Source organism: Sceloporus occidentalis, unplaced genomic scaffold (genome assembly GCF_023333645.1).
Source record: "Sceloporus occidentalis isolate IW3139 unplaced genomic scaffold, rSceOcc1.0.p SCAF_58, whole genome shotgun sequence".
NCBI classification, from domain to species: domain Eukaryota; kingdom Metazoa; phylum Chordata; class Lepidosauria; order Squamata; family Phrynosomatidae; genus Sceloporus; species Sceloporus occidentalis.
Window position 1 is genome coordinate 2,879,307 of NW_028317038.1, and position 14,748 is coordinate 2,894,054.

Sequence of the window (14,748 nt, forward strand, 5' to 3'; positions counted from 1 at the left end):
CACTCAACCCAACAAGCCTATGCATGGGTGGTATCACTGTATTGGGGTCTTGTTTGACAGTGGCGTATACCAGAAGTGGTAAATTCATACCTGAAGTAAAATGTGTGTGAAAAAAAGACATTTACTACCATAAAGTTTGACAAAGGCTAGTGGTAGACTTGGTGCATGGAAAGAGTTAAAACACTAGCATTTGAATTACCCTGGGGTGTCTAGTTTTCAAACATACCATATTTGCTCTGTTATAAGACAACCCCCCAAAATTTGAATATTTAGAAAAAAAAGAAAAAGCCTGAATATAAGACTACCCTATAGGAAAAAAGTTTTATTAGTAAATATTCACATGTAAACTAATTTTTTAATAGTAAATTAGATGTTATGATAAAAGTAATATTATCTAAAGAAAGCCCTGTTCTTCCTGAAGAAAACCCAATATATAATACGTGTGGGTGCACTAAATGAGAGAAGAAAATGACAGCTAAACAGCAACACAGGTAACAACACAAGAATGTCCAAACAGTCTTGTCTACAGCCTTACCTTGTCTAGAGCATTTCATGTTTGCATAATGCCCTCTAGTAACATTTATTATTTTCTACAGGGCTTACTTGGATGTGAATGAAATGAAGAACCGTCTAAATTTGACTGGATCAACACAGCTCAACATATTTTTTGCAAATTCATCTGAAGAAGAACTGGCTGGAGTGGCAACTTGGCCATGGGACAAGATGGTTCTAACTCATCTTGGTATGTTCTTCTGTATTAGTATCAAGACAGTTGCACCTATATTTGTCAGATACATAAATACATAATCTGAAATCTATACAGTGTGTTTGTTAAAGAACATAACAGAAGGACAATATGGCAGTGTGTAATCTACTTGTATATAGTAATGCAAGAGAGTCCAACTCTTTAGTAAATGGGACAAAACCCTTTAAGCTGAGGGTCATAAATGTTACATTTGGGATCTTACACACGGTGCTGTAGGGCAATAAGACCCAGGGACACAGATTTTGCAGCAAGCCCTGTGTTTTTATTTATAGTTTTGCATTAATGAAAATCATAAAAATAAAGCCTAATTAGGGCCCTCTCTGGCTATACATTGCTGGCCCAAGCGGACCAGCCAAAGCATCCACTAACTATCCATTCTTGCCAGACCCAGCTAATCCAGGCTCTGGAAAAACTCCCCAGACTAAACACCCAGGTCATTGAGAGTAATGCCACATTTGGCTCAGGAATATTTAAGGCATCTGCTTGTCCTGGGAGCAACTGACAACATCTGATGTGCCAGGGATGTCACGGCAGTTGGTGAAATTGACATGCCTGGCATGTCTGGGGGTTTAAGTAAGCTTAGAAAACAGTGGCTACTTTCTTCGCTCAGCTGGTGTTACTGCAATGCCTTGACATTGAGGCATTTAGCAACACCAAACACAAATGTAGGGCCCTGTGTGATCCACTGGCGGATTGGCAACAACGGGTTCAGTATAGACACATTCCACACATTGGTCTGATATATGGGGCCCTGGGGATTCAGTTTCCTCTGAACCTGTGGATGGCCTTTCTCAATATGCAATTCCGAAGAAGCCGCCTTGCAAAATCTCATGCAGGCTCGTATTTGGCCTGTGCTCCTCCACAAAATGATGCTTAGCAAACTTTGGCACGGGCCTTCCCTGAAACACATAGCAAATACTAGGCGGGATCAAATATATCAAGGACATGGAATACTTAACAACCCTGATCTCTGACAAAATCAAGCTATTTGATAAAATATGGGATGCATGGTCACAATCCTGATATTGAGCCATTCAGCAACACAAAAAACCATAGTAAGAGGCATGCTGCCTCTCACAAGATGGCAGTACCCAGTACAGAGTGAGAGTTCCATTAGAGAGTTTCCAGTCTCTCCTGAGAACTCTGAGAAGGTACTGCAGCCAACCATAGAGGTCAAAGGAGCCCAGCTTAGTAATCACTATGTGATCAGTAAAAGAAGATGTAAACAAAATCAACAATTTTCAAATACGTTAAAAAATGAATAAAAATTAAAAATAGACCCCAGTGATGTGACCAAATTGGAACCGTATCTTTCCAAAAATACTGCCATGGAAAGGGTCAAATGCCCTCAGGAACAGGGAAATGCCTAAGCTTAGTGGAATCTGGCAAGGGTACACTGCACATATATTCCATTTCACGTCCTATTCATGAAAGATTTCTTGTTCCAGCTACCCTTTAGTGGATAGGATACCAAGTTGCCACACAAGCTTTCATTGACTGGAGCAGCAGGACATTTTATTGATTTAACCTGGGCTAAGTATGGGCATTCCATTGATACCGTGCACTGGTACGGTTACTATCTCTGCTCTGGATGGATCTCCTCTGGGTTCCTGGAGTTGTCTCCCATTCAACCATTCTGCTTCAACTGGTTGAAGGAGTTCTTCATAAGATTTAATATTAGTCCTCTGACATTGGGGCTTCCTTGGTTATGTCTACATAACCCCCATATCAGTTGGAAAGAGGGCAGTGGCGTCGCTACAGGGGGGCAAGGGGGGGCAATTGCTCCCCCTAGGTTAATCCTTGCCCCCCCTGTTGCCCCCCTGCCGAATTCGGAAAAAAGTCGCAATGCGACTTTAAATCCCGTCTTTTTTTTTTTTTTTATGCGGAGGAGAGAGAGGGGCGCCTAGCAACCGCTCAGCGCCCCCCATTCTCCTCCACGAGGCCTTTACCTCCGTCGCGGTGCCGGCATTTCATCCTGAGCGCCGAAATATGACGTCATATTTCGGCGCTCAGCAGTGAAGCAGCGGCCACCGCAGCAGAGAACGAAGACAGAAGCCTCGTGCTCCCGTCGCTGGACCTAAAGGTGAGCGAACTACAAAGGGGGAGGGTAGATAGTGAGTAGGGAGAGGGGTTAGAAAGTGATAAGGGAGGGAGAGGGGGTTAGAAAGTGATAAGGGAGGGAGAGGGGGTAGAAAGTAATAAGGCAGGGGCGTCCAACATGAGACCTCGAGGTGCGGCCTGCGTAAGATCGCCAGCCAGTGCAACCGATCTTACGCGGGCCGCACCTCGAGCATGTACTGGCTGACTTGGCATGATAGGAGTGTGATTGCTAACAGCAATCAAAGTCCCGTCATGCCTAGGTTCCAGCACTTACACATCCGACCAGTAAATGCTGGAACCTAGGCATGATGGGACTGTGATTGCTGTTAGCAATCACACTCCTATCATGCCAAGTCAGCCAGTACAGAAACCTAGCTAGCTGTCCCCCTTGTGTATTGATGCTGCCAGCAGTATGGTGTCTGCACATCACTTACAGCCACCCTGTACCAGCATATACTGGCTGACTTGGCATGATAGGAGTGTGATTGCTAACAGCAAGCACAGTCCCATCATGACTAGGTACCAGCATTTACTGGTTGCCTGGGTATGATAGGAGTGTGATTGCAGTGTGGACGCCAGGGCTGGCTTTGGGGTATGCAACCTGTGATCTATGCGTGTAATTTAGGGGGTTTTAAATATACCTTTTAATTATGTGTTTTTTTGTGAATTCCAATTGATCTATACCTGCAAAGCTGGGGTTGTGTGTTATTCTGTAGATCCATATCTGCTATGCTATGTTTCCATACATTATTTATGTATACCTGCAAATACAGGGTTAATATGTCTTATTCAGTTGATTAATACCTGCAATGCTGTTTCCATGTATTTATTTGATCTATACCTGCAATGCTACGTTTCATATACTATTGTATACCTGCAAATACAGGATTTGTATGTCTGATTCTGTTTATTTGAGATCACAAGTGAATTTCAGTTGATCTATACATGCAAAGCTTGGTTTGTGTGTTAATGTGTTGATCTATACCTGCTATCGGCAACTGGGGCTAATGTTAATATATATGGGCAGCAGGGGCATCAATACACAAGGGGCAAAAACACTAAGGGGGGTATAAACGACAATGCAGTGTGAAAAATCCATCCTGATGTAGACGTCTGTGACGTAGATTGTGTCCTGCTGTTTGTGTGTTTTTGGTTATCAGTGTAGCAGAGCCTGTCCTCGGTGTGTGTATATAGGTGTTCGTGTGGCAGAGCCTGTCCTGGTGTGTGTTTGGGTGTTGGTGTGGCAGAGCCTGTCCTGGTGTGTGTGTTCGGTTGTCAGTGTGTCAGAGCCTGTCCTGGTGTGTGTGTGTTTGGATGTGGGTGTGGCAGAGCCTGTCCTGATGTGTGTAGGTGTCTGTGTGGCAGAGCCTGTCCTGGTGTGTGTGTGTGTTTGGTTGTTGGTGTGGCAGAGCCTGTCCTGGTGTGTGTGTCTGGGTGTCGGTGTAACAGAGCCTGTCCTGGTGTGTGTGTCTGGGTGTCGGTGTGACAGAGCCTGTCCTGGTGTGTGTGTCTGGGTGTCGGTGTGACAGAGCTTGTCCTGGTGTGTGTCTGGGTGTTGGTGTGACAGAGCCTGTCCTGGTGTGTGTGTTCAGTTGTCAGTGTGGCAGAGCCTGTCCTGGTGTGTGTGTCTGGGTGTCGGTGTGACAGAGCCTGTCCTGTTGTGTATGTCTGTGTGGCAGAGCCTGTCCTGGTGTGTGTGTGTGTGTTTGGTTGTCGGTGTGGCAGAGCCTGTCCAGGTGTGTGTGTCTGTGTCACAGAGCCTGTCCTGGTGTGTGTCTGGGTGTCGGTGTGACAGAGCCTGTCCTGGTGTGTGTGTTCAGTTGTCAGTGTGGCAGAGCCTGTCCTGGTGTGTGTGTCTGGGTGTCGGTGTGACAGAGCCTGTCCTGTTGTGTATGTCTGTGTGGCAGAGCCTGTCCTGGTGTGTGTGTGTGTGTTTGGTTGTCGGTGTGGCAGAGCCTGTCCAGGTGTGTGTGTCTGTGTCACAGAGCCTGTCCTGGTGTGTGTGTCTGGGTGTCGTGTGACAGAGCCTGTCCTGGTGTGTGTATTCAGTTGTCAGTGTGGCAGAGCCTGTCCTGGTGTGTTTGTCTGGGTGTCGGTGTGACAGAGCCTGTCCTGGTGTGTGTGTGTGTCTGTGTGACAGAGCCTGTCCTGGTGTGTGTGTTCAGTTGTCAGTGTGGCAGAGCCTGTCCTGGTGTGTGTGTTTGGGTGTCAGTGTGTCAGAGCCTGTCCTGGAGTGTGTGTTTGGTTGTCAGTGTGGCAGAGCCTGTCCTGGTGTGTGTGTCTGGGTGTCGGTGTGACAGAGCCTGTGTTGGTGTGTGTGTTTGGTCATCTGTTTCCTGGCACTTAACTTACAGTAGGAATAATTTAATTTATATTTATCCAGAGATAAAATGCCCTCCTGAAGTTGTAGTGACTTCAGGGGACAAAACGTTACAAGGCCCTGAAATCATTTAGTGGAAAAGTTATTTATTGTGTTCTAATATTTATTTCAAGGATTAGTCGCACTCAATTGTAGCTTCAGGCTTCCCATGTTGAATGATCAAGTATTATTTTAGCCCAATAACAAAAGTATAATTCCATAGCACATTACTTTTGGAAATTATTAATGCCCCCCCAGTTTGACTGTGGTATCTTGTGTGCCCCCCCTATATATTGTTTCTAGAGTCGCCACTGAAAGAGGGACAGATTACTGCCTGGAGTCCTATTTGCCACGGCTCATGTCACCAGAACTTTAGATCTTCCAATTCTATTCTCGAAAATCCTCAGTTACTTGTTCCTTCTTAATATACAGACTTTTTAAGATTTATTTTTTAAGCAAAAAGCAGAGATCCTGCCTCCTAATCAGCCATATGACTGCGCTATTGAACTATTATAATACCAGGTGTTGTGTTTTCTGTGGTTCTTGCACAATAATTAATGCTGACACTCACTTCAGATGAACAGCTTTTCTTTAATCAGTAACTTGTAGAGTCCTTGCTCAACTAACATCAACATGTGCTCCATAAACCCCTCCTACTCAGGGAATCCCCTGCCTATTAAAGCAACACAGTCCTTTAATATGCAAATATCACTATACCAGGTACCTCCCCTCCTTTTTGATGAACATACCCTCTACTTGAACCAGATAATCAAACATTAATCCAATATATCGACAAATGTCTTCCAAAGGGATTCATCTGGTCCTCTTTGTCTCCTGCTGGTGCTGGGTTTTTCTTTGTAAAGAAGGAGGTGTCATGATTGACTCATGGAATATAGTGGATGCATGGAAGGATCACCCAGCAGAGGTGGTTAGTTTCTTTGTTTAAGCATTCAATGAGTTAATCGGATGTTGATTTAAATGTGTTTCTTTGTGCATGCCCTCTGTATCTGTGCTGGCAAGAGGTGTCATCTTCCCAAAGGACCCCTGTGGTGATTCATGACCTAACTGATAAGGATCCTTAGTTATAGGCAGGGCCTGCCCTACCATGGAGCAGAGTGGGGCAATTGCCCCAGACGGCACTTTTGAAGAGGCGGCACTTTGTCGCCCCAAGTGCTTTTTTTTTTAAAAGCAGAGAAGAGAGAGGGGCCGAGTGGTTTTCGCTTACCAAGTTGTCAGTACCCGCTCGGCGCCCCTCTCTCTCCTCTGCGAGCCCTCTTGCTCGGTCTTGGTGCCGGCTTGTAATGCTGAGCGCAGGAATATGATGTCATTTCCGGCGCTCAGCAGTAAAGCAGCACGCACCGTGGCAGAGCAGGGAGACTCGCCGCAGGACTGCTGAAAGGTAAGTACAAAGGGGGGAGGGGATAGGGTAGATAATAGGGAGGGAGGCAGAGGTAGTGTAGATAATAGTAGAGAGGAAGGGTAGATAATGAACCCTGGCGTTGGCAGGGGGGGTGGCATTTTAAACTTCGCCCCAGGTGGCATTATGTCTTGGGCCGGCCCTGGTTATAGGAATTCTATTCCTATCTTAAGTGGAGGGGTTTTCCATCACCTTTACCCCACCACAACTTATTGGCAGATCAAAGATGGGAACCAATTGTTGGGGAAGGTGTCATATAATTGGCCATGTGGTCAGAGGGGCGTTCTCTTGCAAACGAGCCTGATTTAGGGGACAATGCAGCCACCTCAAAGCAGAACTCCATGATATACTCTGATCAGAACAACATCATAAGAAATCATCTGGACTTAAGGAGTTCCCACAGGCCTACTTATTGAAACTTGTGAGTGAGGGTCCTGTGTTTTAGTCTCATTGTTTTTAAGAACTGTTTGCCTGCTTTATTTTTCTTTTGTATATCTTGTTTTTTGTAATAGTGGCACTGTGTAATCTTTGTCTTTTTGTTATATTAAAATATTAATAATCCAAGTCTGTCTTTGGGCTCTAGTATTGATATCCACAAAACCTAAGGTAGGATAACATTATTATTATTATTATTATCTTTTATTTATATAGCGCCAACAGCTTACGCAGCGCTTAATACAATACATAAATTCAAGGGATATGACAAGACAAGAATTGACAGACTAAGACAAACCGATACATTTGGTGGAGAGAGCCCTGCTCGCAAGCTTACAATCTAGAGGGAAAATGGGGTGATAAACATAAGGCATAGAGAAAGGGTGAGAGGTATTGTGGGGGTATCAATGACAAGGATGTTCTAGCAGCTAAGATGGTATGCTTCTCTGAAGAAGTGGGTTTTTAGATGTTTCTTGAATGTCGGGAGGGAGGGTGAATTCTGAAGGTTCCTTGGGAGCAGATTCCAGAGATATAAAACATGTTACCATATTGTTATTAAGTTCTACAGGGTATATATATATATATATATATATATATATATATATATATATATATATATATATATATATATATATATATATATATATATATATATATATATATATATATATATACATACACCGTATTTGCTCGATTATTAGACGACCCTGATTATAAGATGACCCCCCAAATCTGAATATTAATTTAGGAAAAAAAGAAAAAGCCTGAATATAAGACGACCCTATAGGAAAAAAGTTTTACCAGTAAATGTTAATTCATCTAAACTATTTTTTTTATTTTTTAAAAAAGGCTATGATTGAGAAAAATATTTTGGTTTTATTTCCTTCTATTTTCCAACCTGCCCCCCAGTTATGCACATCTGCCCCAGAAATGCCTTATACCCCCTATATGCCACTGTGCCCCATGATATGCCTTTTGACCCCCTATATGCCACTCTGGCATTTAGAGGGTTACAAGGCATATTATGGGGAAGAGTGGCATATAGGGAGGTTTAAGGCATTCAGGAGGCAGAGTGGCGTATAGAGGGTTAAAAAGGCATTTCTGGAGGCAGAGTGGCATTAAGGGGGTTAAAAGGCATTTCACAGAGCACTCTGCCTCCAGAAATGCCTTATGCCCCCCATTTAACATTCCCCGCCCCCCCCCCCCCAAACTTACCGGTGCTTCTGACTTCCCTGTCATGTAGCCGGGGCAGTGTGTAGATCCCACGCGCTTACGCTGCAGCCGGAAGGAGGCGTGGCTAGCAGCGGGGATTGTCTGCGTCCATCGCGCAGACCTTCCCCGACTGTCAGAGATCGGTGCCGCACCGGTGCAGGGAACTGTGATCTCTGACAGCCGGGGAAGGTCTGCGCGATGGACGCAGACAACCCCCGCTGCTAGCCGCGCCTCCTTCCTGCTGCAGCGGAAGTTGTCTACACGAATCGGGTAGACATCTACACGCTGCCCCAGCTCCACACCGGGGACTCAGAAGTACCGGTAAGTGGGGCCTATTTGAGGTCTGATTATAAGACGACCCCGATTATAAGACGAGGGGTATTTTTCAGAGCATTTGCTCTGAAAAAACCTCGTCTTATAATCGAGCAAATACGGTATGTTGTTTGCCCGGGGTGGGTTGATATATTTATATATATATATATATATATATATATATATATATATATATATATATATATAGATAGATAGATAGATAGATAGATAGATAGATAGATAAATGTCCTAATTCGGATTTCTCACGAATCAGGTATCAAAACCGTGAGTGGTGGCAGACTACCTGCCTTGTTAAGGGGTGACGTTAGTAAATCCAGAGGCCTGGTGCTATTAACCCCTTTATGCCCATGCCCTCCACACAGTCATGGCTTGGCAAGTAGTCCTGACCGTGACAGGAGGGTTCCCTCCTCACATTGATTACAGAGGCTTAATTAATCACTATCAAGAATAAATATCCTCTCCCAATTATCTGAATTATGGGACCACTTAAAAGAAGCTATAGTCTTCAACAAATTGGGTCTATGCAGGGCCTATAATTTAATCCCGATTTGTGAAAAGTGGAAAGCAGTTTTTAACACTTAGCATGGCTGCCAAGAGTATCTTTATATATAAAAGGACGTAAACCTATTATTTTTGTAAATTTATTTTTAACATTTGCTTGTTAAACAGCTACCTCAGCTATCTATCCATCCACGCCATCTCCCACTTTCCATGTTAGCTCTAAGTGTACCTATTACCATTACACTAGTCCATCTTCTTTCCATATTACGTAATGTTGGTATAATGCAACGCTCCTGCTGTCTTTCAGAACTTGGTAAATGACATATTCAGAGACATGTTGTTATCAGGTTAATCTTTATATGATCTTCTGATTGATTCTAAGACTCTGATAGATCAACTTGCTCATGTGAGATCCGTATTGCAACGCCTATGAGAAAACAATTGCAAACTGAAAACTGTTACAGTGTACCATTAGAATGTGTACATGCTACTAATTTTTGCATGTGAAAAACACAGAGAATTTACCCTCATCTATCTGTTCATCCATGCCGTCTCCAACCTTTTGCTCTAATGTTAGTTCTAACAGTTTTTTTCACATCAAAACCTATTACCGTTAAACTAGTCTATCTTCTTTCCATATTACCTAATCTTTGGAGTATTCAATGCTCCTGCTGTCTTTCAGAACTTTGTAATCAAAAATATTCAGAGACATTTTGTCATTGTTTATCTTGATGACATTCTGATCGATTTTAAGACTCTGATCATCACGCTAATATGAGATCCGTATTTCAGCGCCTCAGAAAAACCAACCATTTTTACAAAGGCCGAGAAATGCAAGTTTGAGTGTAAACTCTCTTTTACATTATATCTTGAAATGGGTCCCAATAAACTTGCTGCAATTGCCTCTTCCTTCTGACCTTAAAGGAATTCAAAGATATGTCGGTTTTGCCAGCAACGACAGGAACTTTTCACAAATCATTGCTCCCATCACAGCACTAATCAATAAAGGTTCTGACCCCAGAAATTGGCCTTCAGATGCCATCTTGAATTTACAATTAGAATGCATTTTAGAATACATGCACAAGCATGACTTTTATTACCACTTTTGGCCAATAACTATATGACAAGTAATTCATCTTATGGAAAAAAGTTAGCAATTATGTGACAATTACAATTAAATCTTATCTGTCTTTTCCATGTTGTGTATTTTCTTACTAAGAAATGTCTCAATTGCATATTGCAAACTGTTGCATGATACCATTAAAATATGTACACGTTGCTCATTTTTTCACGTTATGTATATTTAAGTTATATATAAAATGAAGTAGTATTGTTTTTGTTAATTTAGTTTTAACATTTGCATGTGAAAAACAGAGGACTAACCCTCATTTATCTATTTATCCATCCATGCCATCTCCCATTTTCCATGTTGGCTCTATTCTTTTCAAATCAAATCCTATTACCGTTACACTAGTCCATCTTCTTTCCATATTACCTAATCCTGCCTCCATTTCATACATTTCACAATCTTACTTCTCTGCATTACTCATGTTGTATAATTCGTTTCTGATTCTTGTACCACTACCTCAATTTGTGTGCTCTGTATTTCCTTTGTCTCTATTTTTCCCACCTTTAAGATGTCAGAACAGGAGGATTCCTTTTCTGGCATGTTAAAATTTGAATATCCATATAACTCTATAAGTACTTTTCCCCCTCATAATGTATTGGGTGTGTTGATTTTTATCTTGCAGGTGGTATTGTTATGAATCCATCATTTTATGGCATCCCTGGGCACACACATACAGTGATCCATGAGATTGGTCATAGCTTGGGGCTGTACCATGTCTTCCGTGGCATATCAGAAATCCAGTCCTGCAGTGACCCCTGCATGGAGACAGAGCCTTCTTTTGAGACTGGTGATCTCTGTCAAGATACAAACCCAGCACCCAAACACAAGACATGTGGAGATCCTGGTCCTGGAAATGACACATGTGGTTTCCAAAGATTTATTAATACACCCTTTAATAACTATATGAGCTATGCAGGTAAGTGAGACCCTTTATAACTTCATCAATGTTCTGCTTTCCCCTGAAGCTGTAATTAAGAAATGTTTTCTATTATTAAAATCTAAGCATGTATTTAATAAAAAATGCTTAGCAAATGTTTTCTATTTTTTTAATCTTTTTAATTAAAATGTATTGCATATGCCGTCATTTGAAATTCTTGATTTATCAGTTTGCATCTGTATCAAGTTCTATGTGTGTACAGTAACGGTTTGTTCAAGAAATGCATAGACCAAAATATTTTTTCTCGCTGGATATACACTAAAGCAACACATAGATAACAACACTGCTATAAATCTTGAATTATCCACATATCGGTATAATATACCTCTTATAGATTGCCTATCACTGGCATGCTGAGTTGGGTGGACTGTCCATAAAAAAAAATAAGAAAAAATAGAGCACTTTGGTAAAGCCACATTCCCCAATCATACCTCCTAAAACAAAAGTGTTTCTGTTTGGGCATTTGAAATCAGGACAGGATAGGAACTCTGTTGTCAGGCCGGGATGTGGAGCAGGAACAAACACAAATCCAAGGGTCTTGAGGCAGGCGGCAAGCAAACGGTATCGGGGTCACAATCCAAAGGTCAAGGCAGGCGGCAAACAATCAGTATGGGGGTCACAATTCAAGGGTCGAGGTATGCGGCAAACAATCAGGATCACGGAGCAAGGGTCAAAATACAGGTAGACTTCAGGTAGTAAGAGCAGGTAACACACAGGTACACAGGTCTAGAGGGTTTTTATAGTGGTAGGTATTTAGGAACCCCTCCCCCTATACTGGGGTCTCCTCCCCATGTACACCTCAGAAGACTCCCCTCCCCCTAGCGTTTCCCCTCCTGGCTGCCACACTCACGGAGGCAAAGCCACGCCCCCTCCTCATCCGAGGCATGCTCACGTGTGGGAGATACGGCGCGAGCTCAGCGCACAGTTGGGGATGCGGCCTGCCTCGTGGCAGTGCGGCCGTGCCGCGGAGAGACCGTCGGTCGGGTCCCCGAGATGAGGTAGGAGGTGGTCTACATACCTCACGTCTGTGTATCCTTGCCTAAAAACAAGTCGTTTTTTTTTAAGATACCTGTGCTGACTTTGGGATATCCAGAAATGAAAAATAAAATTCAATGACAGATAGGAACCATTAATCCCACCTACTAATTTTCCCCCCATGTAAAAACAAAGACCATAACTAGTCCTTGGTCTTGTCTTAAGATTCAAGATAGCGCTATGCCTAGCCCATGCATGTTTACATTCCCACACTGTATTAGCCTTTCTGAGGTTGGGAAGACTAGATGGGTCATATGTTTCTTTACCACTTAAGATGGAAGACTGTCTACCACCCTTTAATAAAATACAAAATGGTTGCCTTTTTGCAGCCCTTCAAGACTGTGGTAATGCTGCACTGTATGTACATCATAGAGTAGCGTTATTCTGCCTGAAATGCTGCCCTGCATGCAGGGAACACCTTCCCTTGCTCCGCAGGGCAGCTTTTTTCCTACAGTTATACGATAGGGTGACCCGCAATAGGACTTTAACTCCTGGGTCCCAGGCAGCCTCAATGCATTGTTCCGGAATGGGAAGTCTGAGTGAGTGAGGTCTCAGCCAATCAGGAGAGACTTCTCAATTCTCGTAATTGCCTGAGAGTTTGTAAGCCTTTCCTGAGAGTCCCTCCTTCACATCAAGCTCAGTGTAAGCTGCAGCACCAGGTATGTGTGTTTGACTGTGTGTATGTGCCTGTGTTTGACTGTTTGTCACTGTGTTTGATTCTCTGAATCTGCTCAAGTCTGGTAATAGAGGGGTCAACACTCTGAATCTACTCAAGTCTGTAATAATTGTATGTTTATTATGACATCTGAAATCAACATGGTTTCCAAGGCTTCCTAATAATTGGAGATTAATCTAGCCTTGGTGCAGAATTAATCTGAATTTTATTAAAGACAGGAGGCGAGTATTTTGCATTACTTCCTTTACTGAATAACCTCCAGCAGCAAAACAGTTAATGATAAAAGAACTAGACTTGTGCATTTGTCTTCGGGCGAACATGAAAACTAACACGAAGAGTGCGTTTTCGTGTTCGTTCCGAAGACATGAAGAAGAGAAGACAGTGCCGGTAAAACGTAGGCGAAGACGAAGACTCACACACGAAGAATCTTCGCCTTCGTCTACTATTCTCCCCGGTCCCTTCCCCATCTAACTTACCTTATCTTCACAGCATCGCGGGAGTTGACTGAAGTGGAAATCCGCAGGTTCGTCGTCAGGGGTTACAGGGCAGTGTGAGTGACCAATAGGGCTCACTCGCACGGCCTTTTAAACTCCTGAATTCCGCTCCCGTTAACCCCTGCGATGCTGCGTTGGATAACGGGAGCAGAAATCCGTAGGGTAAAGGGCTGTGCAGGCGACCAATAGGCTCACTCGCACGGCCCCTTACCACTAGTTGCTAGGCAGAAAAAACCCTGCTGCAACAGTTAAAAGTCCGTGCCAGCGACCGACAAAGTCGCTGGTACGGACATTTAACTGACACAGCAGGGACACCAGTGGTCTCCCCGCTGTGTCAGTTAAATGTCAGTGCCAGCGACCAACAAAGTCGCCGGTACGGACATTTAACTTAGCATAAATAACTTACTATAACTTCGGACACAATGCTGCCCTCTGTTGGTTTCACATTAAGTAGCATATGCTTGAAATCCAAAGTTATTATGCTACTCAATGTAAAACCAACAGAGGGCAGCATTCTGTCCGAAGATATATTAGCCATATGTGGCAGTGTGTTCTTTTTCATCTATTAATTATTTAAATAAAATATATCCCCATGATCCGCTGGTCTCCCCGCTGCAAGAGTTAACTGTCCGCACTCGCGGACATTAATTCTGTCGAACTTGCAAACTCTTTTTTTCTATTTATTTTGGGGTTTTTTTGTATTAAACTGTTAGACGAAAGGATCATGGGAATGTATTTTATTTGAATAAATGCAAATGAGCACACTGCCACATATGGCTAATATATGTTCGGACAGAATGCTGCCCTCTGTTGGTTTTACATTAAGTTGCATAATAACTTTGGATTTCTTTCAAGCATATGGAACAATGCTACTTAATGTAAAACCAACAGAGGGCAGCATTCTGTCCGAACATATATTAGCCATATGTGTTCGGACAGAATGCTGCCCTCTGTTGGTTTTACATTAAGTAGCAAAATAAATAACTGGATTTCAAGCATATGGAACAATGCTACTTAATGTAAAACCAACAGAGGGCAGCATTCTGTCCGAACATATATTAGCCATATGTGGCAGTGTGCTCATTTGCATTTATTCAAATACAATATATTCCCATGATTCTTTCGTGTAATGGTTTAATACAAAAAACCCCCCAAAATAAATAGAAAAAAAGAGTTTGCAAGTTCGACAGAATTAATGTCTGCGAGTGTGGACATTTAACTGTTGCAGTGGGGAGACCAGCGGATCATGGGACTATATTTTATTTAAATAATTAATAAATGAAAATGAACACAGTTCCACATATGGCTAATATATCTTCGGACAGCATGCTGCCCTCTGTTGGTTTTACACTGA

General features: G+C 42.8%; 1 protein-coding gene across 1 annotated transcript in view; it reads left to right on the forward strand.

Annotated features, from left to right (window-relative positions):
* The window catches only part of LOC149287624 (pappalysin-1-like), a 506,291-nt gene that overhangs the window by 81,872 nt on the left and 409,671 nt on the right, over positions 1 to 14,748 (forward strand). The window contains exons 3-4 of the mRNA XM_089492654.1: positions 597 to 742; positions 10,875 to 11,168. Of these exons, the coding sequence (XP_089348780.1) occupies positions 597 to 742; positions 10,875 to 11,168 (440 nt within the window). The remainder of the gene's footprint in view (positions 1 to 596; positions 743 to 10,874; positions 11,169 to 14,748) is intronic.